The following is a 26,852-nucleotide window of genomic DNA, read 5'->3' on the forward strand; positions in this document are numbered from 1 at the left end:
AAAAAATAATTCAAATAGAAAACAGTTATTTTGAATTGTAATAATATTTCATAATATTACTGTTTTTACTGTATATGATCAAATAAATACAGTGTTAGTGATAATAGAGACTTCTTTTTAAAAAACTTGCCGACCCCGAACTTTTGAATGGTAATGTATTTGTGAAATCACTGTTTAACAACAACCTGACCTTTGATCCTTGATTTGCAAACATACAAATGGAAATTTGGCCATACAAATATACAAATGGCCATTGGAAATTTGCTTGTTGTGTTCTTATGTAGGTCTTTAATCTGTTTTATAATTAAAAGAATAAAAAAATTCACAAATACAATATTTTAAGTACATTGAGAGCAGTGTCTAATCAAACCATTGAATGTCTATAAGGAAAGAGAGATATTTTTTGGTTATCTGATCTTATATGTGTAACTCAGTGTTGTATTGTCAGGTGTCAGATATTGGAGATACAAAACTCTCATCAAATGATCCACTTCCAATGATCTTAAGAACAAGTGGTGTCTCTCCAAGAACCCCCTGCACTGTGATGATTGTCTGGAACTCTTTCTGCTCACTATGGGGAAAATACTGTTAGTATAAAGTTTAAGAAAGACTGTATTAGGTTTATTCAATTACTGGCCTCCATCTGATTAAACAAATACAGTTATGTAGTACAGTATTCCTGAACTTTGAACTTCAAACTCAACCAAAGCTGAGGTATTACTTCATCCATTGCAGAATATGATACATTTCTTGATTTAAGTATTTTCTACATCGTGATTGGTTGCGAGTATCAGGTAGACTACTGTATACCTTGCAGTGAAGCTGATCTGCAGCAGCTGTTTACAGGACGGTGGATCCCCAAGAGGTTTCAACACACCAGAGTCTGGACTCAACCTGAACACTTTATTGTCACCTTCGGCATCTAGACCCAAAACAAAACATGAGCTCAACTAGATACAAGGTAATTATCATGATCGTAAAGATCACATGATAAATTATAGGATTAAAGGTGCAATCTGTTATTACTGCAAGTTTGTAAATGCTAGTGTACACTCATTCCAGTCCAATGCCAAATCATTTCACCTGTAAGGGCGGTCCAGTAGCTACAGGAGCCACCTCTGTTGTAGAGGTTGACCTCTTTGACAGTTGTTTGTCCAACGTAGCAGGTGCCAAAATCCACAGTGGTGCTGGACAGGTGCAGTGTCGGTAATGCCAGATGAGCGTGAAGGGACACTGTCTGAAAGACAACAGTATTTACAACATGGTTACATGTAGATGAATTTGACATCGAGACATTATGGCCTGGTTTCACATACAGGGTTTAGATAAAGCCAGGATTAGGCCTTAGTTCACTAGCTTTTATAAATGGGCCCTAGAAAAAAAAACATTACTGGTGTGCATCTTGAGACAAAACAATGGCATTGACATATTTTGAGATATGCCAGTGCAAGTTGCTTTCAGTTAAAACAGCTCAAACATGCATCTTAGCCTGAGACCAGGTTTAAGCCTTGTCTGTGAAACCACAGGATTCATTCTTTTTTATTATTAAAAAATTGAAAGTCCAAATTTGACTTATTTGCTGTAAATACTGGTTTGAATGAGGCTATTGTTCCAGGACAATATGACTCCCACAAGATGGGATGAGATGGAGGTGATGGTGCTGTGCACCTCACAAAGTGCATTTTTTTCTGAGACTAAATCATTTTAGATATTTAAAGGAAGCAAATTAAGCCTGTGTAGAGACCTGTATGCTGTTATTGCTGTACTGAATGGTCAGACTTTGCTGAAACTGTAGCGTCCTTTCTCCAACACCATTGCACAGAAGGGTAGCAGAGAGCTGAGCATCTGATTCCTCACATGGCTCATTCAGACAGGTCAGAAGCGAAGCTGAATTATGGAAAGCCACCTTAACCTATAAATTTAAAAGATCATTGAAACCATTTCTGGATCAGACTGGAAAAACAATCAGTGCATCCGAAATCTTATTCTTCCTTACTATATAGTATGCAAAAAGTACCCAGTTGGCCTACTACTTCTGCCAAGATTCTGAAATGCGTATTCGATGGGTTACCATAATTGGCCTTCACATGTCACTTTTTTACTATACATTATGCAAATATGTTCAAATGCATATAATATGTTTGCATAGACCTGCATGATGTGTTTAGGCTGTAACAGAAGTGATGTTTGCTCGTCTCCTGGCCCAGAGAGTCCTTGTGTGCGTCTGTGAGAGGGTGAGCTGCTGATCAGTTTAAGGGCCTGTTGGGGCTTCAGCACTGAGAATGGGGGGTGTGTGCTCAGTCTGAAACTCAAGGCCATGTCGGTATTGTTCTTCAGCTGGAACGTCCGAGTGATCATGGATTCCCTCTGCACTTAAAAAATGGAAAGACAAAAATATCTAGCTAAACCCTCACACCACCAACAGGGACTGTCATAATTAACTTGCTTGTCTTTAATCTGGATACATATTGTTATTAACTGCACCTGTGTGTGAGATCTTCCGTCTAGTGTATCACTGGCAGCTGCAGTGAATTCCAATACCTCTGAATCCTCTGGCATCTGCACTGACAAACTACACACACACAATGGTTACTAGTGTTCTGTTTTATCATGTATATGTAGTAAATATATGTGTATTAAACACATCTATAACTCACATAGCAGGTTTTATATTAGCCTTCATGTCCAGCCTCAAAGGTTCTAGTTCATAGCCCTGGGATCTCTCTACTTTGAATTGAGTCAGTGACGCAAGCTACAAGATAAATAACATGGGTGAGTACTGTATGAAATGATCAGTTGTGTAAAATATATTGAATTAATTTCACAGTCACATACCTTAGAGTCCAGAGTCATGTAACCCAACGCATAACCCAAACATATTTGATTGGCTGAACATGACAGGATCAGAGGAGTGAAAGAGACGTGAATGGTGCTACTGCCCCCTGCTGGAACTACCTGTAATAAAGCACATATTAAATGTTTTCCCTCCCCCCCCATCAGTAGACTGGGTAAACCCAGCCGACGATTTGATTTCACCCTGCAGCTCAGGCTGGAAACCTGTACATTTATCTCTGCTGCTTCCTTTACAAATTTGCAGTAACCAATCACAAATTGGCTTATCCACCTGGCGCGCTATTGGCGGGTTTAATCCAATCCAATTCCAGAGCCGTAACTCTGTCCAATTCCTTTTAACCTCTCGACACGTTTGGTTACACATTTCCTGCCTGGAGTTTTCGCGTCACTCTGCAAAGTACGTCATTGTTGGTCTGATTGGTTGAAGGACTATCCAATTGTGTACAGAGTCATTTAAACTATGCCCGTTGATCACGCCTCTTGTGCAGTAGAAAATACATAGCGGACTCCCCAGACCAATGTTCAATCTTAAAAGATTGAGTTTGGTCTGATGATAGCCAGACTACCCCATCAGACCTTCTCATCATTAATGTTCAACATCCAGATATGTACATAAAAAAAGATTCTAATGGAGATCTGGAACAGTGCTGATCCCCATAACCTACGGTTTGCTGTGGAGTGATGCAGTATGGGTAGTCAGAGACATTCCCTTCATGAGGCTTCAGAAACACAGAGAACAGCTTCTTCACTGGAGCCAGAGACACAGAAGCCCCACTGCCCTCCTCTCCATCACATTCTTCCTCATTCTCTTCGAAATCATCCTATAAAAGAGAAGAAAAAATGTTCAATTAGTGAATTGAAAATGCACTTTTTTGGTTTGTGAACTATATCTGTTTTGGGATGTTGTTATGAAAGGCTAGACTCACAGATTTGGTCATGAATGTCGAGCTTGTTCCTTCTCTGCTGGGGGTGTGACTGTCATCCCATGTGGGCGGGAACATGACGGATGAGTCCAGCCCTCCAACAACCTCATTGCCATCTGCATCCTTCAGAGGAAAGGGCTCACCACAAGCAACCAACAGATCTATCAACTTATTATCACCGACCTCCAGGTTGTAGGTCACCCAATCCAAACGGATATCTGAGAAGTTTCAGAAAATAACACGATTTATGCAGCTTTTAAATAAAAGTTAACAAATCAAAGAGTGTGAGAAACATTTGTAAACTTGATGCGGTGAACGGCTCACCATACGGACTGGTGTTAATGAGCCGTAAAGAGCGTGACACAGTGTCTCCTCCAGAAACATGGCTTCCAAACCTGTCAATCATAAATATCAAGGGAAAATATTTGCATGTAAACTGCAACATTCTAAAGTATCATCTAAGAACACTGACCGTATAATTGGACCCTGGTTCTGATTGTCAGGCTGTGGTCCAATCATCTGAAAGTAAATGGGGCAGCCCCTCACAGACATCTGCATAGGAATGGAAGTTGGATCTAGATCTCCAACCTAAAAAATGTCATAAATTCATAAGAATTTACTGGAACAGCCGTTTGATTTGAAGTTTCATTGTTTTGTCAAATACATACCTTGCATATAAGATTGTCCTGATAATCTCCCCACATATTGGTGAAAGCAGTGATATTGATGGTTTGACTCTCAAATGGGTTGAGCATTCCGCTGTTTGGCTTAACAAAGAACGCTGCACCTCTTCCATGGGAAAGCAGACAGTTTACAAATTCTGAAAGCAAAGAAAATGCATGTTTGACTTTGGTGTTTCGCTTTCTATGGTGCTAAAGAACAGAAAGGATTAGGTTGCACTGACCATCGTATGCTTTCTGCTGTATTTTTTTGGCCTGGACGGAGTGGAGAGGTGCACTGCTCCTGAAAGAAAAGGCCAAAGCGTCGGGTAAAAGAGTTTCTTTATATTATATTAAAATAATAACAATAATGACTCTCAATTATGATTTAAACTTAATTGATAAATCATTAAAAATGACATAATGTTATAATGCTATGTTCTATTTGAAATAAATGCTGTTCTTTTCAACTTCCAAAAACTTTCCATGAAAAATGTATCATGGTTTTCACATAAATATTAAGCAGCACAACTGTTTTCTATATTGATAATAATAAGAAATGTTGGTTACACCTTTAATGTGTCGCTGTTTCAGTGTAATTATACAAGAACTGAGTAATATTAATGAACTACATTACTATAGGATTAGGGTAGGAATAGGGTTTGGTTTGGTTTAGGGTTAGTGGCATGTAATTATGCTTAATCTATAGTTATTACTATAGTAAATATATGTAACATGTGACAAAATGAGGACACATAAAGTGTTACCGAAATGTTTCCTGTGCACAAAATCAGCCCATTAGAATGATTTCTAAAGGATCATGTGACACTGAAGACTGGAGTAATGAAGCTGACAATTCAACTTTGTCACCACAGGAATAAATTTCATTTTAAAATATATTGCACAAAAAAAAAGTTTTTTTAAATTGTAAAGAGTTTTTAAAAATACTTCACAATATTACAATAAATGCAGCCTTGGTGAGCACAATAGTCTTCTTTCAAAAATATAAAAAAATCTTTAAATATTAAAATATTTTAATATTTTAAAAAGCGACCCCAAATGCAATTTTAATATGTTAATTTGTCTATTTTTTATTTTTTGTTTTAACACAAAAACAATTAAGCAGAATCTGTATGTACTGTATGTACTGTACCTTTCGGAGTTTTCATCCGATTGTGAAGGACCGTATCCAGTAAAGTATTCTGCCTCGACAGTGAACGGAGCAGGTATAGCAGTGCGATTAGTTATCAGCAAATGCCGTTTGATTGATTTGCCAATGATGACTGGCTCATGCTCAGTGAAGTCCAGTGTGATTGGTTGGTGATTGTCATCACTTGAATTAATACTAAATATGTAACAGTGAAGAACACAATGAGGTTGTAGCAATGCTAAAAGACTAACCAAAGAAATGTGAATATGAGGTAAATGTGGCTTTACCAGTCAGACGGCAGTGAGTAGGACACTCTGAGAGGTTTGGCTTTAGAAAAAAAGCCCAGTACTAATGGACTCTCCATTCCTTTTACTTCACAAACCGCAGCCACTTCAGTCAGTTCCTCCTAAAAGCATTAAAAAAACACATTTATTATTATGTAAGGAACAATATATTGTACTGGAGCTTGAATTTCATCAAATATTTAGTTTACAATCTGTGGGGTGTTTGAGTATTACAGTAGCAGTACGTACAACTGTGTGAGCAGTGAATGATACAGTGACTTCTGTTTTGGCATTGGGCTCCAAAGTGCCTGCAGAGGGGCTGAAGGTTACAGAGCAGAGATGAGCTTGTGCACCTCGGAGCTGAGAGGGAGAGAAAACATTGAGAATGACTAAAAAATATTTATTTTTATTTGGTCCAACCTGTACAATATTGCAACATTATAGCACAGCAATACTGAATTGTTTTGATTGGTTGACAGACATTCCAAGATTGGTTTATTTTTCACATATTACGCAAAGTACACTTAAAAAAAAAAAAAAGTATCTAGTCATGTGATTTTAACATGTCCGCCATACAACTTTATATGATTTTTGTAAATATATTTTTCTAAAGAGTTTTTTATGTGTAAACTGAGGGCACTTAATTTTCTGAAAGTATGACCACATTAGTTCAATATTATTTTTGTCATGTTCTTTCCAAACTAGTAACACTGGCTTAGATATTTTAGATATTACATAAACTGTCAGTTCCTCACCTTGCTCCAGGTGAAGTGGGCTGGCAGTAGTGTTTGGTTAAACAGGGTAACGCTGCCTGTCTGTGGAACACCTACATACAGATCAGCAAACACCAGCTCGCTGCTCAGCAAGCACACTTGAGGAGACTGGACGACCGCCCGTACAGAGAGGTGACTGAAGACAAACACAAATGCACACCTTCACTCAAATATGTGACACAAGACAGTATTAACACGTTTTCATTAGGTAACATTAAAGTAGTACTCTTCTAGTTCTTACTGACATCTGCACTATACAACAAATGATGTGACTCATTTCCTCACCATCCAGTGCCGTTGAGCACCGTAAGCAGTAGGACTGAATCAAAATAATGGCAGTACAGGGCTCTGAAGAGAACATCCACACTGCAGGACACCAGGGGAGGAAGCACACCTTCATTTGGATTGATAGACACCTGATCACACATGTAGAAAATGAGATACAAAAACTTTGTGTTATATAACATACAAACCAAATAAAAACCTTTATATTTGTATTAATATGATAATAATAATGATTATTATTATTATTATATCCTTTTATATTAATTTTATAAAATACATACTGTTATTATTATGATTAGTATGGTTATTTTATTGTATAAAATAATATTGTACATGTAAAAATATATTTAAGTTTATATATTATTATACCTTTTATATTTATTTTTATAAAATAATATTATATGTAATATATCAAAATATTATAAAATATCTTATATATTATATAATATTTTATATATAAGTTTATATACATATCTAAGTTTATATATATATATATATATATATATATATATATATATATATATATAATTATTATTAGGCTTTGTTAAAACCCTAGACTTGATTAGAGGTGTAAATAGGGTGTTGTACCAGTCCTTTGATGGGCGGCTGGGTGTGGGACAGTTCTTCTAGGCTCCAAGGAGCATCTACCAGGCTGTTGTTGGTGATATGGATGGTAGAGATGCTCTCATTTCCCATTTCCAGCAAACCAAAATCCAGACTGGGCACATTCACAGAGCAATGCGGACCCTGAGACACCATATTAAACATACTGAATATGAATTCAATTGTAAGACATAATTTCCTAAGGAGAACATTTGTGGTGGCCTCCACACACCCTAATTAGTTTAAATCAGTAGAAAGGGCACCTCTGACCTTAAATGTGACCTCAATGGCCAGTCCTACAGTTTTAGGATGGTGCTGAATGTGACACTGCAGGCTGGAGCTAAAATGACCAGGATTCCTTCCAGTCAGAACCAGCTCCATGTCAAAACACTCATTTATCCCTGTAAACAAGCAACAGGTTCAGCATATTACTGTATGTCATGTTAAAATTCATTCATTTATTTGTTTGTTTAGTAATTAACTCTATTTTTAGTCATGTATAAATACTCTATTATTTATACACAACCGTTCAAAAGTTTGAGATCTATTTTTGAAAGAAGTCTCATTCAAAGAAGTCATTTATTTGATAAAAAATTCTGTAAAAACAGTAATATTGCTTATTTTAATATAATAATATATTCCTGTGATGGCAGCAGCCATTTCGTCAGACATCTTCAGTGTCACATGATCCTTCAGAAATCATTCTAATAGGCTGATTTGGTGCTCAAGACACAAGTATTTATTGTCACTTTTGATCAATTTAATGAATCCTTGCTTAATAATCTATTTCTTTCAAAAAATTATCTTAAAGACCCCCAACTTTTGAATGGTAGTGTATATCTGTTTGTTCATACATTAATTTGCTGATACACTGCAATGCTCTGACCTATTTCTCCTGTTGATGGCTCAACTTCAATGACGTGACTGACAACAATACGCTCCCATTCAAAGTGAATGATTGATTTGCTGTGATTCCACATCTAAAACACACAGACACAAAACATAAAAGCATGTTGTAAACTAAAAAATTAAGAAAGGAGTTTGGAGTCATTTTGACCTCTAGACTCAGCACTACCTTGAATCTCTTGCGGATTGTGTTGTGTATGTAGGTCTCCCCTGGTATTAAAACAGCATACGGCTCAAGAAGGATCTTATACGGCTCAGCAGAACCTTTCACTTCAACCTCTAAAACGGTCACATCATTTACTTGGAGAGCTGTGTCGAGACACGTCCTGCAAAATCAGCAAATAGAAAGTGTCTAAATGTCATGTGCTTATTGATTGAAAATTCTTACATTTATCTTAAATTCAAATATCAGTTCATTTCACCCATCGTCACTGATTCTGGGAGGATTAGGAACATCCATGATCACCAAGCGGCAGACACTGTGGTCCTCTTTCAGCTGAAACAGAGAGAAAACAAGTGTTTTCCACGTGTGTATAAGGGGCCGTTTACACAGAATGCATATTTTCCATAGTTTTCAATGTAAACACACGCTAGATGGATGTCTTTAATTGGATTCTTTTGCAGTGTCATGACATGGCATTGTAAAAACGCGGCACTCAAGTTAAAAGAAGTTAAAATATTAAAAATAGTGTCTCTACACCTGACCTGCATCTCATCCCTAAGTGTGTTTATATGTGTGAGTGCACATACGTACATCCTTGGGACAGTATGTGAGCAGGAACTCATGTTCCTGTGCAGGGGTCAGGATGCCCATAACTGGACAGATGCTGAACACACTGTCTGTATCAAGATGATGCTGAATGCTGGAAGGGTTTAGAGCCTCTCCAGGCAACAAACATTGAAGGTTGGGCTTCATGATCTGCCAATGGTATGGGAGCTCCAAGTGTCTACACAAAAGCAAAATAATGATTTACAAACATACCAGTAAGTCTCTACTGTATATACTATTCTGTGTTTACGCAGATGTGTGCAAGGAGCTCACGCATTGTTTTTTATGACCACCGCCTTCTGCAAGGTGGAATGTGGATTGGTTGGGTTGAATCTGACAAAATGGTCAACTGTGATATCACACAACTCCCCAAATTCAGGCTGATCCTCTCCGCCTGATACTGAGACCAGCTCCACAGTGACCAGCTGACCTGCCCCTGAGAAAATGTATTGAAACGTACACATATATTTTCTGAGGTTTTTGTGTTAGTCTACGTCTACATTAATCTGGATACGTTTTTTAAAAATCGTTGGCATTCCATCCACACTAAAACGGCATTTTTGTTTTACAAAAGCAGAGCTTTTTGAAAACGTTCTCCCAAGTGGATCCATTTGAAAATGCAGTTTTTGTCTTGTGACACATATATTGTACCCATAGAGATCTATGGTTATACCGGCATTGTTGTGCCTGCTATTCATTTTTATAGTGACGTTAAAAATAAATGTTACTTTGTACAATACTCATTTTATATTCCTGCAAAGATGACAATTGCAATTACAAAGGCAATTGCATTTTTGGCCATACACTCTTAAAAATAAAGGTTCTAAAATGGGGTTTTCGCAATGATGCCATAGAAGAACCATTTTTGGTTGTGCAAAGAACCTTTCAGTGAACAGTTTTTAAAAGACCCTTTTTTTTCTTAGTGTAAAAAACATCTGAATAATCTAAAGAACCATTTTTTTCCACTATAAATGTTATGGATGTTAAAAGTCATTCATTGAACCATAGATGCCAATAAAGAACCTATATTTAAGAGTGTACATGGAATAGCGAGTTTGAGTGCGACCTGGGCACACCAGAAAGTGTAGGGATATAAAATGATTGTGCCAGAAGAAGAATTGTATTATGTCGGTATCATGTCAATGAGAATTTTGTTTTACGCATGTGCAGTAAGATGATTTAAGCATTTCCTGACATTTCTGTATGGACGAGAAACTTTTGGAAAAGGCTTGAAAAAGCTAGTGTGGAAGTGGAGTGTTTTGAAATGAATTGTCAAATGTAGATGTAGTCTCAAATCTCATAGAATCAATTACTAACATATTTACATACTTAAGCTTGGTTGAATTGACTCTGTACCTTGGAGGGTGATGTCCTTCACTTGACAGTTGTCACAGACAATTGTGAAGTCCTGAGAAATGATCTCAGCAGTGGTGGGGAAAAACACAACCTAAACAATGAAATAAATCCAAACACACAGTCACAGACTTGCAGATTACTTTATATCATTCAAATCTGAGCAACATCAGTCTTTATGCATCACTGTATTCACGAGGTATGATAATTAACATAAATCAGCATATTTATTAGTCTTTCAGAATGTGTCTCTCTTCAATGATGGCATGATGCACAACAAAATCTGCATCTTAAAATGAAAGTGTTAAGAAGTTCTTTCTATCTGCAGAAAACCAAAATCCGTTAATAACCTTTTAAATTCTGTTCTGGCACCCACAAGCATTTATTTTTAATCATAATTACAGTTGCTAAATAAAGTTACAATAAGAGTACGGGTGGGCTATACTATCTCATAAATGTATGAAGGCTGTCAATCAAATCAAAATAGAGAAGAAGATTAAACGAATATATGATAATGTGGAATCTCCTAGAGCTAAAGTATATTTAGGTAATGTGCGAAACTGATTAGCATGTATAAGGTTTTCAGTCAGTAAAATCTCACCTCCATGACAGTGGCTTGTCCAGGGAGAAGACCAAAAATAGAGGGACTGATGGCAAAGGGAGGCTGTTCTGCGAAAGTAGACTTCACTGCAGACTGAGACAAACAATCAAAAATTAATTCTCAGGATGGTACATAACAATATACCAAGATGGATCAAAAGCAATCAAGGTTAAAGTCACAATGTAACAGAAAAAGACAGATCTTTTATTCCATATTGTGACGTACATTCAAGTGAAACGGATTATCGAAAAAAAGAATAATGTAGGGCAGGGACTTGGTTCTATCCATCGGTTTTTTATTGAATGGAGGCAGACCCATCTGGTTGATGTTTTTGCATCCCATGGTCTAGATACAACCACTATAAAAATGATTTTGTTCCTTTGGCTGCAAAACTCTAGTGTGAATATTATCTGTGTGTGTGATTGTTTTTGATGTGATTATCTTGTTATGCAGTTTCATATGAAACATTGTAAGATGGAAAATATGAAAATATGTTCATGTACTGTGTACTTATGTTCATAATCTGTATTTTTATTCTAACTATGTGTCTTGTTATATTTATATGTGTGTACTGGACGCTGAGGTTTGACATATATCACCTGAAAATATACCATATGACATAAGTCTGTCATTTCACAGGAAGATCAAGTTATGACATTTTGATAAAAAATTCTGAGCTCCAAAAAATTTAAACAATGTAGATCAATAACATCCAATAAATAGAGTAAAATTTTATTTCATTCTGACTTTTCAAGTTCATTCTGACTATTCAAGTTCAAATGTACAGCTAAAACTGATTTTTTTCAATACAAATATGAGATCCATAGGAAGCCAATGAATAATAATACTGCCAAAGAAAGGAATCCAAACTATGAGTTTCATGTTGACATTTGCTTGCTTACCCTGAGGCTTGAGGCAGGCCACTGTTTCTTAGGCATTACACAGAATGTTCCAGCACTCAGTCCTTCATTCCGACATAAAACCTCCATAAACTTCACCCCTCCTGCCAGGCAGTAACCACAGTCTATGACAGCAGGCACTGGCACACGAAAAGAGAAAATGAATCCTTTTTTACTGATCATTAACAGATGAAGATACTTTAAAAGTCAGTAGGGTTCAAACAACATTGGACCCCATTGAGGTTTCATTTTTGGGTGAACTATCCCCTTAAGATCTAGATGTTAAAAGAGTTATGTTTATTTTGACTCACAAGTGAGTATTGGAGGGGATCTGCGGGCCTCTATCGGTACAATGAGAGGATACGGCAACTGCGTCTCCACAACCAGAGCGTCCTCATAGTCAGCCAGAGAGTCTGGAGCAAAACGCACCATATACTGGCAGCTCATTCCAGGAGCAACAATCCCTCCCTCACCAGGGAATCTGCCTGTTGAACAAAGTTTTGTTGTCATAATATTGCTTGTCTTGATCCCAAAAAGCTGAAATCACATAGTAATTTTGTACATTTTTAACAGTAGATGTCACTGTTTTCCTACTCTGCCACCTGGAGCTGCAGGGTAAATACCAAAGTAATTTTTATTAAATAATTCCTCACTCAGAATCCTGTGATATTCCGGAGCTGGCAGAGATATCCCTGCTATTTCCACTAGTACTGCTACAAAACGCTTAACGGATTCAACGGGGACCGTGCAGAGAAACATTCTGCCAACATAAAAGGCTCTTTCATGAGGTCAGCAGGTACTTTTCATGAGACTCACCCAAACCAACAGAGAAGTGTGGAGAGGTTGGAGGAATCATTCGAATGTGACGGCTGGTCGCAGTCGTGTTTTTGAGCTCCACCGCAGTCTACAAGAAACAGAAGGCACTATTAAGAACTGAAAACATACCAAACTGGAATCCATTCAGTAGTGGCTCTGAAGGGACTAATGAACATTTACACTATACAAGTCATGTAGTAAAGAGTAAAAACATGCAGTATACAGTGAAAACATGTTTTAAAAATGAATTAAATATACAGTAAGGTGCTTTTATACCTCATAGACTTGTCCTACTCTGTAGTCAGTGAAGAAGATCACAGGTGGATTTGCAGTGAAAATGGGAGCGGGACCCTCAGGACTTGTATTAAAAGATAGAAGGAGGAATTTTTTGACCACAATTTCAGCTTACATTAAGTTAATACACAATTAAATAAACAGAATAGTTATCATGTAATGTCTTCTAAAAATACAGAATGTAAAAGTTTTGTCCCGTCAATGAAATTTATTTAAACTGTTAACTGATATTATATTCTCATATTAATGGATAAATTACATTTTGATTGACAGAATACATTTGTGCACTTAGAAATTATTTTGTCACACCACAGGATAAATAAAAAAAGATGGATAAGTAAAAATGGTGTTTAAAAATGGTGACCAGTCACAGAACCACTATAGTATACACTACTACGCTATACAGTCATAAATATTTGAACATCAAAACAATGTTCTATTGTTGGCTGCCAAGAAGCAGAAAACAGGAACTGCTTAGAGCTCGTTGACACAAAATGCTGAATGAGTCAGCAGAGGCATTTTGACAGTCTTGTGATTCTTTTTGTTGCTGTGAAGGGAAGAACCTAATTTAAATGGCCAGAGATATTCCAGTAGGGCCAGACAAGTGACATAGGCAAAGGAGTGATTCATTTGTAATCCAGCTTTCAGTGCTCTCTCTGATTCCCACCACCTCGCATGCTGATGTGAGCTTGGAGTCAATAAAGGACGATCAATAAAAAAAGCTATTTAGGCTGCATGGCTGGTAATATTAATCCATTCTACTGGTTTGAAATATCATGTTGTGCTTTTGTTGTCTACATAGGTCTTCAAAAAATATATCACAAAACATACAGGCACCATTTATAATATATGGCAGACAATGGAGTGTGATCGGTATCTTGAGTGCTAATGTGTATCATATATCCCCTACCCAAGCTGCACAAATATTGTGGCACTAATGGCTAAATAAAGCTGTCCAAAAAGCAAACAACGCAATAACAAAGAACAAGCTTTTCAGGAATTAAACCAGAAGCCATTATGGAAACAAATTTGTTTTGAACATGATAGAATAGTATTGGATCATAGGTGAGGCAATGTGTTGTTGACCAATGGAAGATGGGGAAAAAGGTTTGAAATTAATTTAAATTAAATTAATAGAACTAATTATTGAAGATTATAGAACTCAAACATCAAATATTTCAATATTGAGTGTCTCTCAAAGAAAGTGATTCTCAGCCAGGGGGCCGGGGCCCACTACGGGGCCTCAACATGACAAAAACAATTAGAATTATTTAAAATAAGACAAAACAAGCATGAAAATAAGCTAAAACAACTAAAAGTCAAGAAATGTCTTGTTAATTGGTTATTTTTATAATTAATATACATATTTCTATTAATGCCAAGCAGAGTAGAAATTGTGAATGAGGGGGACCTTCAAATATTGTTAATTAACACAATTGTGTTAAACACATTAAAATCAAAAGCAGCGGCACACCTCTCTTTGCCAGTCTTTTTCCTGCCCTTTCCCACATACTCCGGCCTCTTCCCTGGCATGATAAGAGACTTTCCCCCACGTTGAGCATTTGGGAGCAGGAAGCGAGGGTTGCGCAGGAACTTATGTCGGTCTCTGTGCTGCTGCAGGGAAGCCCTGTCTTCTGCTTGACTCTGAGCACTGGGCTTGTCCATCCAAGAGGGCTTATGCACCACACCTAGCTTTTGAGGTGAAAAATTGGAAAAACAAATTATAATTTTTTTTTTCCATTAACATCAAGATTTTAGGATAATTAAAAATGTATTTGAATGTATAAGGGAACATATTTTAGTTGGTATGAACCTTCTTGCCTGTAGCTCATTTATATGATCCTGCAGTGTGACAAAATAATTTAAAATGATATCCTTTTAATATAAAGTATATTTATTATTTATAATATTAGTAAGACTTTAAAATAAGGTCTTGTTTATTAACATTAGTTAATGCATTAACTAACAACAAAGAACAATACATTTTTACAGCATTTATTAACCTTTAATGTTACTTAATAAAATGTTAGTACACAGTGCATTAACTAATAAGATAAAGCTTTGGATATTAAAAATGATGTAGTAAATGTTGAGATTAACATTAAGTAAGATTAATAAATGCTGTGGAAGTATTGTTAATTCTTAGTTCCAGTTAAGTAACTAATGTAGCTATATAATGTTAACAAATTAAACCTTACTGTGATGTGTATCCATAAGAATTCCAATCATTTTTTAAATAAATTGCAATATTAAAATTACAAGCAAAATAATTATAAACAAAATAGAAGTGTACAGTTGCGTAGCTTGTTATATCTACATACATGTGAACTGGCATTAACATTGCTTGTCATGTTATTTGGGGTCTAGTCTTTTAAAGAAGGTGATGACGTAGCAAAATCTTTTGATATGAGGAAAACAGAATAATGTTTAGGGGAAAACCTCAGTGCCCTTGATGGAGATGGACCCTGGAGAGGAAGGGAGCGTAAGTGTCTCCTCTGATTGTTCCAGCAGACTCTGGGCCGTATGTGCAGGTGGGGGGAGAGGAGTGTAACCATCATCCTGCGGTTCGGTGTTGATGTGCATATTATAGGAGAAAGTTGGCTCAGCAAAGCCTGGAGTGAACTTGCCTGCAACAAATAAGAAAATGGCGGTATCATGATTCATGACATGTAATCTGACTAAGTTTTCCATTAATAGCACAGTGAAATATTACCTTTTGGGTTTTTAACAACTGGGGTGTGCACTGTTGTGTAATCCAGTGGGCAAATCAAGTTGTTGCTCCTGAGAAGCTCACTGTCCACACACCACTTGAAGGCTGATTTGACTTTGAAGACATAGAGGATTGCTCTGTTACATGGGTTTTTGTGTCATAAGACTACTTATGCTACTAAAGCCTGGAATGCACTACACGACTTTTGCCAAGATTTTTTTATTTTTGTTGTGTTCGGAATGATTTGAAAGTCTGGTAGCGCATGATCCTCAGTCGTTTATGTATGATGTCCAATTTTTCTCTTTATCATTTTACAAAGTCAAGTGTATGATGCCTAGTGTTTTAAAATCTGCTCAGATTTTAAAGGTCATATAGTATATTCCAGGCTTCACTTACTAACTGTGGATAGTAAAAATAATGGGTTGTTTAAATAAACAGAACTAGAGAAATGTACCTGGGGGGAGGCCCAGCTGATGGTAGGCCTCACCCACTTCTTCCATGATTATGTTGTGATTATGCTCCTCTTTTGCAGCGGCTTCCAGACGGGCCTGTATGATGTGTGTCTCCAGCATATCAGCGTTCTGAATCCGTCTGTTGTATTCAGAATGCACCTGACAAAATCATAACGGTAAAATAAAAATCATAATTTAGATAATGCAAATCGGATAAAAGAAGAGTTGAATAAGAATTATGCTCTTTTAAACTTTGTATTAATCAAATAATAATAAAAAATATTTCTCTCATGACAACTCTCTGAGTTATTGGCATGGTAATGGATATGACAATGTTGATATTATTTATGCTTGGTCTTGGCGTAATAGATCTGCTATGCTGCTGCTGCTGTTGCTTAGCAAGTATGGGACTTTGCTACTACCAACATAACACGCTGCTGTGAGCAAGTAAGATATGCTGCTGCTGTACAATAAAGCATACATTAATTACCTGTTGCAGATCTATACAGGTGGAGCTGGGGAAGGTGGAGGGTTTCTGAAAGCACACTGCAACTGCTACAGCAAATGCTGACCGATCCGCTGATAGACGCCTGCTTGTGCTTTCAAACACTCCCACTCCCGGTTTTTAAAACACTCTCAAACGCTCCCGTGCGTTGTAGCCAATCACAGACATATCCGATGAGCGTGTGAACACAATGGCCAATCAGAGGTGTTTACAATTCCGCTCAACACCGCTCAAATCGTCACAATTTTAAAATGTCAGTAGTTTTTGACAACTCTAATCAGCTGTGCCCTATATAGAATAATGTGATTTCAAGTAGATTGAGTTAAATATCTATCAGCCTGCGCCATCTAGAGTTTCATGCCAGAACTTTGTATTAAGCAGTATAACTTTTTTCAGCATTGATGATAATAATATTTTTTTCTTGAGCACCAAATAAGCATATTAGAATGATTTCTGAAAAGATCATGTGGCACTGATGACTGGAGTAATGGTTGCTGAAAATTCAATTCAATTTTTAAAAATATATTAAAATAGAAAACAGCCATTTTAAATTAATAATATTTAACAATATTACTATTTTTATTTGCAGTACGTTTCTGTATTTGGTTGCGTTGTGAGCATTTGCAGCCCGTTTGATGAAGATGTTTTCTTCTGTTTTCTTCAGTTGCAGGCTTGCAGCGAGTCTCAACTTTTGCTCTTTTGCAACTCTTTTGCTCACCGTAGTTATAATATATTTTCAGTCAAATAAAAGTAGATTAGTTGAAGATGAGACATCTTTCAAAAGCATTAAACAATCTTACAGACCCACCTGTTGAAGCTCCTCCACATATTTTTTATGGTAGTTGTTGTTGCCTCCTCTGCTTGATTTACTGAGATTAGAAACAGTGTCCTTCCCAATCACCTCTATGGTGTAAAGGTCGTTGAATATGCTGGCCAGTAGATGAGAAATGTCCTGTACACACACAAAACCAGTCACTCTCAAAAATATGACTTGTTTGGTGACATAATGCCTGACATTCTACATAACATGTTTTTTTGTTTTCCACAGATTAACGTTAAAGTTGTACAGGTATGAAACAACACGAGGATGAGTAAATGATGACACTATTTGACAGATTTACTAGTCAAACTGTTAAAATAATAATAATTTGCAGTGGTCAGTAGTCATTCTCTTACCTGTGTTGTCTTTGATGCTGGCTTGTGTCGGTTCATGAAGGGTTCAGAGCTCTTTAGTGCTTTATTTGGTTTAGTTTCATCGGCCATTATTTTGTCGTGAAAAGAAGTGTACATACTGAAACGCAATTAAGTTATGGTGATATTTTATACAAACGTCCCATAGATGCTAATATGTCTAATATAAAACGAAATGCACAAATTAAAAATACGCAATATGACACCATGAAGTTCCCTTTACTACACTGACCGCCATCTTTGTTTAGGACGTCACCATGGTAACAGCATGCCTACTAAAAAACTCCGCATCCATTCCAAAGCGATTTTTATATATATATTTTTATATTTATATTTCGAACTGAGGTAAGCTATTTAAAACGGCCACAATAACATTTGGACACTTTAACCATAAAATGTAGACTGTAAGTCAGTAACATTTTTGAAGAAACTAATACTTTTATTCAGTAAGTATTAATTTACCTAATTGATCGAAATTATGAATAATGTTACAAAAGATGTATAGGCCTATTTCATATAAATGCTGTTCTTTTGAATTTTCTATTAATCAAAAATAAATGTAAAAACATTTTTCTTGAACAGCAAATCAGCATAGGCCTATATTAGAATTAATTCTGAAGGATCATGTACACTGAAGACTAACAGTTTAAAATATATTACAATATAGAAAAGTTATTTTCAATTGTAATAATATTTCACATTATTATTGTTTTTGTGTGTTTTGTTTAAATGAATGCAGCGTGAGCGGAAGAGACTGTATGACAATGTAACTTTATATGCTAGTATTACATTATAAACACCCAGCACTTTTTAAAAGTGTGCCATCCTTCCTTACATATCTTCTTTAGTTTCACATACATATTGTTTCAAATTCGATATGACTTTTTTATCATAAAATTATGGAGAAAATCTACACATTTTAGTTAGCTGTCAGAATCGACTAATTGCGATAAATCACATCTAACATGAACGTTTTTAAATGTATTAGTTTTTAAATGTATTAGTTTTTAAAAATGTATATATATATATGAAGAGTTCAGATGCAAAAGCCTCTAAGTGCCATCTGAAATTTTCTTCTAGAATGATCATTTTTATCAAGCTTGTATATTTGAGTTAAATAATTTCACTTAAATGACAATTAGTAAGTAATTTGCATTGCCATTCAAGTAAAATTATTGAACTTAAATTTACAAGCTTGATAAAAATGATCATTCTAGAAGAAAATTTCAGATGGCACTTAGAGGCTTTTGCATCTGAACTCTTCATATATATATATATATATATATATATATATATATATATATATATATATATATATATATATATATATATATATATATATATATACAGTATATATATACACACACACACATTTCAAAACTTTCAAGTTAAATGCAATTAATCGTGATGTGATAGATGTGATTAATTGCGATTAACTGATTTGACAGCACTAGTTTTTAATAATTCATTCAATTACCTAAAAGCCAAAGAATAAAGTCGCTGTATAGATATGCACCTGCCCATAAATGACAAAACATTCACACTGTGAACACCTATGCATACCTGTAGACCAGGTATGCCTTGGCAGTTTTGAAGGGTGTGCTAAAAGCTGCCAGACAGGATGATTTTCAAATCCCTATCATCGTCAAGCAAAGAGGTTGTATGTGCTAGTCTACGCCATTGGACTCACCTGTGGCCTACAAAGCTTTCTTGAGTTCACAGATCTCTTTACCTCACCTTTGTGTGTTGCTTCACGCCCTGCAAGACAAAATTAGATTCTTCCTGTTCGCTATGTAGATTGGCTTCCTTACTAAGAATATAACTAAGAATATTGCCAGTGTTTTAAATAAAGTGGTTTGCATGGAGCAATTTAACAACTCAAAGCCAAAGAAGGTTTGGGTGAAATGCGCCCTATGCAGTTTCTGGGCCCATCAAACCTGCACTCCAAGGTTACCAGCATCATTAATTTGTCAGCACTGTGACTCTGATTAAGAATATACACACACTCACACACACATTTACATGTTATTTTTTGTTAGACTTAAAGATGTGCAAAGATGTTCTTTAATCTGGTACATTGTAGTAGTGTTTATTAAGTATACCGTTAAGTAAGTTTGTTTAGTAGATTCATTTACACAGACGTGTTTTTTTTGTAAGACCTAAAGATGTACAAAGATGTTATTTAATTAGGTTCCCTGTAGGGGGTCAGCCCTATGTTCCCACCGCCCTATGTTCCCACGGCCCTGTTCCCACATTTCTAAGAATTTTTTTTTTACTGAAAATTTACAAAATTAGGCCCTATGTTCCCACAGTCCTATGTTCTCTCATTTAACTATGTCCCCTATGAAGGGTAGGTTTTAGTGCTTGTGCTGGTACAGGGATAGCCCAATTACATCCCAGACAAGTCTCCCTCCTGTGAGGGGTAGGTTTAGGTATGTTAACTAATTAAGCCCTAGTCCCCTATGAAGGGTAGGTTTTAGTGCTTGTGCTGGTACAGGGATAGCCCAATAACATCCCAGACAAGTCTCCCTCCTGTGAGGGGTAGGTTTAGGTATGTTAGGGTTAGGGCTGTGGGCAGGGCCGGAGTGGGGCCACTTTTCAGCCCGGGAGTTTCAGGCCCAAGACCGGCCCACTTTTTCCATGGTGGAATTCCAAATTAGCACTTTTTTAAAATTGGATAAATGAAGCAACAGTTCAGCTCGTACTATTGTGTAGTTAGTATTAATACCATGGGTTAACAAATAATGTAAAGGTTAAATAATAATTCACTTAGACTTTATAAGAAGCATAAGAAGCAATTGCAACTTTTTCACACAATTCTGACGTTATATTTCGCAATTCTGACTTTATATTTCGCAATTCTGACTTTATATTTCGCAATTCTGACATTATAACACGCAATTGCTACTTTATATCACACAATTCTGACTTTATATTTCGCAATTCTGACTTTATAACACGCAATTGCGACTTTATTTCACACAATTCTGACTTTATAACACGTTTTATGATTTTATATCACACAATTCTGACTCTATATCTGGCAGTTCTGACTTTATAAGCAATTGTGACTTTATATCACACAATTCTGACTTTATATTTCGCAATTGTGACTTTATAACACGTTTTATGACTTTATATCACACAATTCTGACTCTATATCTTGCAGTTCTGACTTTATAAGCAATTGCGACTTTATTTCAGGCAGTTCTGATTTTATATCTTGCAATTCTGACTTTATAAGAAGCAATTGCGACTTTATATCACGCAATTCTGACTCTATATCTCACAATTATTTATAACACGCAATTGCAACTTTATTTCAGGCAATTCTGACTTTATATCTCACAATTCTGACTTTTTAACACGCAATTGCGACTTTATTTCAGGCAATTCTGACTTTATATCTCGCAATTCTGAGAAAAAAAGTCAGAATTGCGAGATGTAAACTCGAGATAAAAAGTCGCAATTATCTTTTCAAATGTTTTATTCTGTGGCGGAAACCACTGATCTATATATAATGTCATTCTATATAGATCAGTGGCGGAAACAAAGCTTCCATAGCCTACCTCCTGGCCTCTTCCTCCCATCCATCCTCCCTGACGCGTACCGTTACGGCCGGGGTGTCGTGCCGAAAAGTGATGGTCTGCCGAAAATTGATTGCATTATTTATTGCAATAAGTAGAGGCTTCAATCATTTTGTTATAAGTAGAATACTGTATTTTATGGGTTGTTTTCGACATTTGAAGGTATTTTAACAGGTAAAAAGGGCTGGATTGGTTGGTACACAGCAGGTAAAATAATGCAGAGTCATACGGATTAGAGCCCGACCGATATGGATTTTTGGGCGCCGATGCCGATACCGATAAAAAAAAGCCAGATACCGATATATCGGCCGATATTATTTATGTGTATATTATAATACAGTAGCAATATTATTTATGTGTATTATAGTACAGTAAGTTTGGACACACTTTACAATTGGTGTGTACAAACTTTTGATGGGTACTAGAGCCCGACTGATAAAGGATTTTGATAAAGGCTGATACCGGTACAAATATTTGTTGGTTTTAAAATCCGATATTCCGATATATCGGACGATATATATATATTTTTTTTTTTCAGAAACGCGCAACAAAACATTAACAAATTTCCCTAACATTAGTTATTTGTAGTTATTTATGAGTTTTAACTAAACTAATATGATAATGCATTTTAAAAAGAAACTTGTTTCTTGTATTGTCACAACAGAACAGAGGAACATCAAAATATATTAAAGTTCTGATAAATAAAATGTATAAAAATACAAACTTAAGATTTTTTTTTTAAGACTAAACGTTTAGTCCTTTGAACAAAAACAACAATTTCACATTCAAATTGACAACAAATTCAAATTGTCATAATTTACTCTCTCAAGTTGTTTTTTTCTTCTGTTGAAAATAAGTTATTTGGATGAATGTGGGTAACCAAACAGTTGATGTACCCCAATGACTTCCATAGTATATTTTTCTCCTTTGGAAGTCAATGGGGACCAGCTGTTTGGTTACCCACATTCTTCAAACTATTAATATTAGAAAAATATTAGAAGGAAATTAATACAGTTGGAACAACATTAGAGTGCCTGTAAATAATGAGATCATTTTTATTATTGGGTGAACTATCCCTTTAAGGACAAGCGGCAATGTGTTTACATTTGCTACTGTCTCTTTAAGAGCTGAGCACGACACGTCTAATGTACACGCATTTGACAAGCGGACAACCGACATTGTTTATGTAAATCTTGAGTGTATTTAACAGTATTAGCACAATAATACTCGAAAGATAACTTAGTCCAGTATCCAGGCGCTGGTACTAGAAAGGCTTTTAGTGCATGTGAGCTTCACATGTACGCGCTGAGAAACGCACACGTTAGAACAGCGCATCAGCATTTAAAATTAAATGTTTAACCGACAAAGCATTAAAGCACATGCACATTATGAACTTTTGTGAACTGCAGTGTTAACATTTTATGTGAATATAGCCTACGTCGCGTTGTTCCGCTTCACTCTCGGCTTATTTAACCGCAGCAAAACTGGACATGAGTCACGAATTTTGTCATCCTTATTTGAGTTAAGAGAACTGATAGGGATGTTCTTTTAATTGTTATTCAAGCAATGTATGTCTCGTGAGTCGTTACCAACTCACCATGAACACAATTCACTGCTGATCTCACTCGCGGTTCTCTCTGCCCGACTCTGGCTGGATCAGCAGGTTGCAGAATGTGTGGCGCGTTATACACGAGTGTTGCCAACAGGGACGGTGTAGAGTGCCCTCTGGTGGACAAACTATACAACGGCAACCCTCATAACATGGTTGAAGAGTGTTTCGTCCGTTTTTATTTTATTTTTGAAATATTAATTTATCGGCCGTTATAAATGCCGATACCGATAGTTTTGAAAATGCCTAATATCGGCCGATAATATCGGCCTGCCGATATATCGGTCGGGCTCTAATACGGATATTTGCACCCAGCTAACAATTTAACGTTCTGGGAACGTTCTGGGAACGTTAGTTTTTGGTTCCCAGAACGTTCTGGGAACGTTCCTAAGAACGTTCCCTATTGGTTAGCCAGGAAAGTTTTCTTTACGTTAATAGAACGTTCCCTATAGGTTAGGGGAACGTTCCCGGAACGTTGCCGAAAGGTTCCCAGAACGTTCCCGAAAGGTTCCCGCAAGGTTCTCGTAACGTTCCCGGAAGGTTAGGGGAACGTTCCCGGAACGTTGCCGAAAGGTTCCCAGAACGTTCCCGGAACGTTCTCCTAACGTCTACACATCCTGATATGCCTGTACACAAATTATAGGTCTACAAACATATTCTACATTGTTTATTGTTCAAACACTTAAGAATCCTATGAATATATTATTACAATAAATTGAATTTACAGAAACTATCATTAATAAGTAAATCAATCAGTTTGTATTAAATAAATAAATCAGCACACAATCCATGTTTTTGTTGATTCATTGTTTAATTATCAACCTAAAATAAGTCATTAAAAACAGTGTTAGCAAAATGTATTCAGGAACAGTAATTTACATTTAATATTTCAAACATGAATATATTTCAATAAATAAAACTGCACAAACATTTTAATTAAAACTATCTTTTGCAAACTGTAGCCTATAACTTTGGCTAAAAAGTTGAAAAAAGTATTTATTTATATACAATATACATGAATGTGCCAATCTTCACACCGCTCAAAACATTTAAACTCCCAACACCATCTGCAAATTTAACAAGAAAATAAAAAGACAACGTGTTACATGGACACACAATCCCATGCCAAAATTCAAGCCCTGTAATGGCAGTAATATTCATCTGGAGCAAATGAAAAGAGTGAGGTGGGATTGTGTGTCACAAGCTGTAGGAGATATGAGAGCACGAGCGCTGCTGGTATCATGTATTTATTCAGATATTTCAGCATCAATGTGTATAGAAAAATGTATATATTTCAAAACACTACATTGCATTTATTTATATTGCACTATTTATTATTTCAGACTACAAATCAAAAAAGGAATGTTTTATATAGGGGTAAGGATACCCATTAAGCCTCTCTCTCTGAAGTCAAATAAAAAACAGAGAAAATATTTAAGTCTAGTGAACTCTGACCTGCGAATTCGCTCTACCTTTTATGTATAAGTCTCACCTCCAATGAAGAATTTGAAAACCTGTAACTGCTGTGTTGTTTATGAGAAAGAAAGTGAAAAAAAGTTTGAAACTGCTATCAATTTTTTTTTTAATCTCTGTGACTTTACACCTACAAATTCCACTGTCACAGGTGCTCAGTTTTGCTATAATGAAACCCTCACAGAACATGGTAATAATCAGCCATCCATGCAAAAGCAAAGGTCGGTGTAGTTTACAGGTACATCTGTCCAGGCCAACGTCTGATGCCTTGATGCCTTCCGCTGGAACCTGAAATAAAAAAAATAGTACAGTTCAAAATCTATCATACATACATCTCATCTGGTATCACAAATTATCATTCCAGGTTCACTTTAAGATATGCTCAATATTAGTGCTGCACGATATTGAAAAATTTAGAGTTTATTTAGAGATATCAGCCGTATGGTTTAGTGCATGCGCTAACGGCTCCAGGTTTGTATCTGGTAAATTACCCCACTAATAATGCCCAGAATGGTACCAAACTACTACAGTAGTACAAATAGGTTCTGTACTCATTAAACGAGGCATTGGAAAGTTTGTAAGTACATCAGGAGTTTATTTAAATAACACTTGCCTGACGGCGAATGCTACTGCTGATGTTGACGTCACTTTATGAGTACAGAACCTATTTGTACTACTCATTTTCCCCGACATAGAGCAGACCGGCACACAACAAAAACTGCTGTTCGGATGTTCCCTTTTCTGATATTTTAGCCTTCGTGACATTTTAATTAAAACAGAAGTAAGAATTTTAGTGTAATAAGCAAAAATTAACAGTAAACTCAGAGATCACCTACCGCTGCAGATGTGTACGGAAGTGAAAAGCGGAAATGCTTAGACCTATTTCCGGTTCAACCGCTGGGCGCTCCTCATAACCCCTATTGGGGGGATTTTGTAGAGGAGTGAACCTGCATAGAAAATTACAATAGATAACAAGCATAGATAAATACAATAGAAGAAAAACACAGTTGAAATAAGCAGTGCATTATGTTTTTGAGTTAAATCTAACTTATAAGGTACAGAAATTGATTTATCAAAATGTAAAATAAGTCTTCAGTGTAAAAATAAAATAACTATAAAATTAATGTATCTTTGCTAAAGCTACAAGTCATTTTCTCTTTTGATGTTTGATCACCATTGGCAACACAAACAGCTGCGGGTACGTTAGGCTGTTGTCCCTTTAAGACGAATGTGCAGCACTAATATAAATGACACGCATCCGTTTTCTTTCTGTTTAAAACACAAGACAAAAGGAAACTCGCCATTTTGACTTCATTTTGCGTGCACGTGTCTGTAAAAAAAAAGTGAAAGAGAACTGAATTCGGCTAAACTCACCTTCTTCATTTACTGACTGTGGATGGCATCAAGGTCTTGTCCTGAAGAATACAGGGCCAAACAATAGGGATTTTATCCCATCTGGTAACAAGAGCAAAGCCATAACTTTAAGAACTCTACTGATATATTTACCCCCTGATATTGCATTGGGGATATCAATTCAAACATTTTTAAAGGCTAAGAGTATGAGCCACAGCTGCCCAAGATATCAAGGGGTTGCAAATTAGTCATGGCTATAAACCTGTATGCATGGCATCTACTTTGTATTTTTTATAAAGCAATGTTCTATGCATTTGTCCCTGTCAAATAAACATTAAATAAATAAATCTGTGAAAAATAACTGCCTAAAGTTGTCGACCCCCTGAACCGCATTTAAAAGTACAAAGAATTTCAGTATTGATCAATAAAAAAAATACATAAATACCTTTGAGTTGGACAGTATGGTGTCAGTCTCATTGGCCAACATAATTCAAAACAGACCTAAAGAAATAAAATAAAATATAGTAATCATCAGGATATCATGTTATCATAATAGTTAAATGAATTATTATAACTATGACCATTATAATATTGTATTTGTCGCCTATTATTTAGCTGATTATTTAGCTTACAGGCTTCTCAAGGACAATCTCACTGAAAAAACTTGGGGTTAATGATTTTAAAATGTGAGACTTATTTCAAAAGCATAAATCTTACAGACCCCAAACCTTTGAACAGCAGTGCACTGCATGTTTGAGGTGGTTTTGCTTACTAGTCATATGGTTCATAGAGATTTTCTTGGAC

The 26,852-nt window shown here is 36.1% G+C and overlaps 1 protein-coding gene across 1 annotated transcript; it reads right to left on the reverse strand.

Annotated features, from left to right (window-relative positions):
* Positions 1-444: 444 nt before the first annotated feature.
* Positions 445-18,098, reverse strand: dlec1 (DLEC1 cilia and flagella associated protein; the record flags this gene model as incomplete). Its single annotated transcript, XM_081352967.1, has 38 exons — positions 445-571; positions 811-922; positions 1,084-1,237; positions 1,745-1,912; positions 2,152-2,367; positions 2,485-2,572; positions 2,658-2,752; positions 2,836-2,955; positions 3,519-3,674; positions 3,780-3,994; positions 4,101-4,171; positions 4,249-4,364; positions 4,445-4,596; positions 4,681-4,739; positions 5,589-5,780; positions 5,873-5,991; positions 6,119-6,229; positions 6,625-6,778; positions 6,928-7,058; positions 7,516-7,674; positions 7,801-7,931; positions 8,417-8,510; positions 8,606-8,762; positions 8,859-8,932; positions 9,191-9,383; positions 9,479-9,641; positions 10,562-10,652; positions 11,160-11,252; positions 12,062-12,198; positions 12,370-12,543; positions 12,875-12,962; positions 13,151-13,232; positions 14,643-14,860; positions 15,608-15,795; positions 15,882-15,992; positions 16,333-16,489; positions 17,644-17,787; positions 18,012-18,098. 38 exons carry the CDS (start codon positions 18,096-18,098, stop codon positions 445-447), a joined length of 5,097 nt encoding a protein of 1,698 aa, XP_081209093.1.
* Positions 18,099-26,852: the final 8,754 nt, after the last annotated feature.

This window comes from Scardinius erythrophthalmus, assembly GCF_964197995.2.
Source record: "Scardinius erythrophthalmus genome assembly, chromosome: 22".
Taxonomy (NCBI): domain Eukaryota; kingdom Metazoa; phylum Chordata; class Actinopteri; order Cypriniformes; family Leuciscidae; genus Scardinius; species Scardinius erythrophthalmus.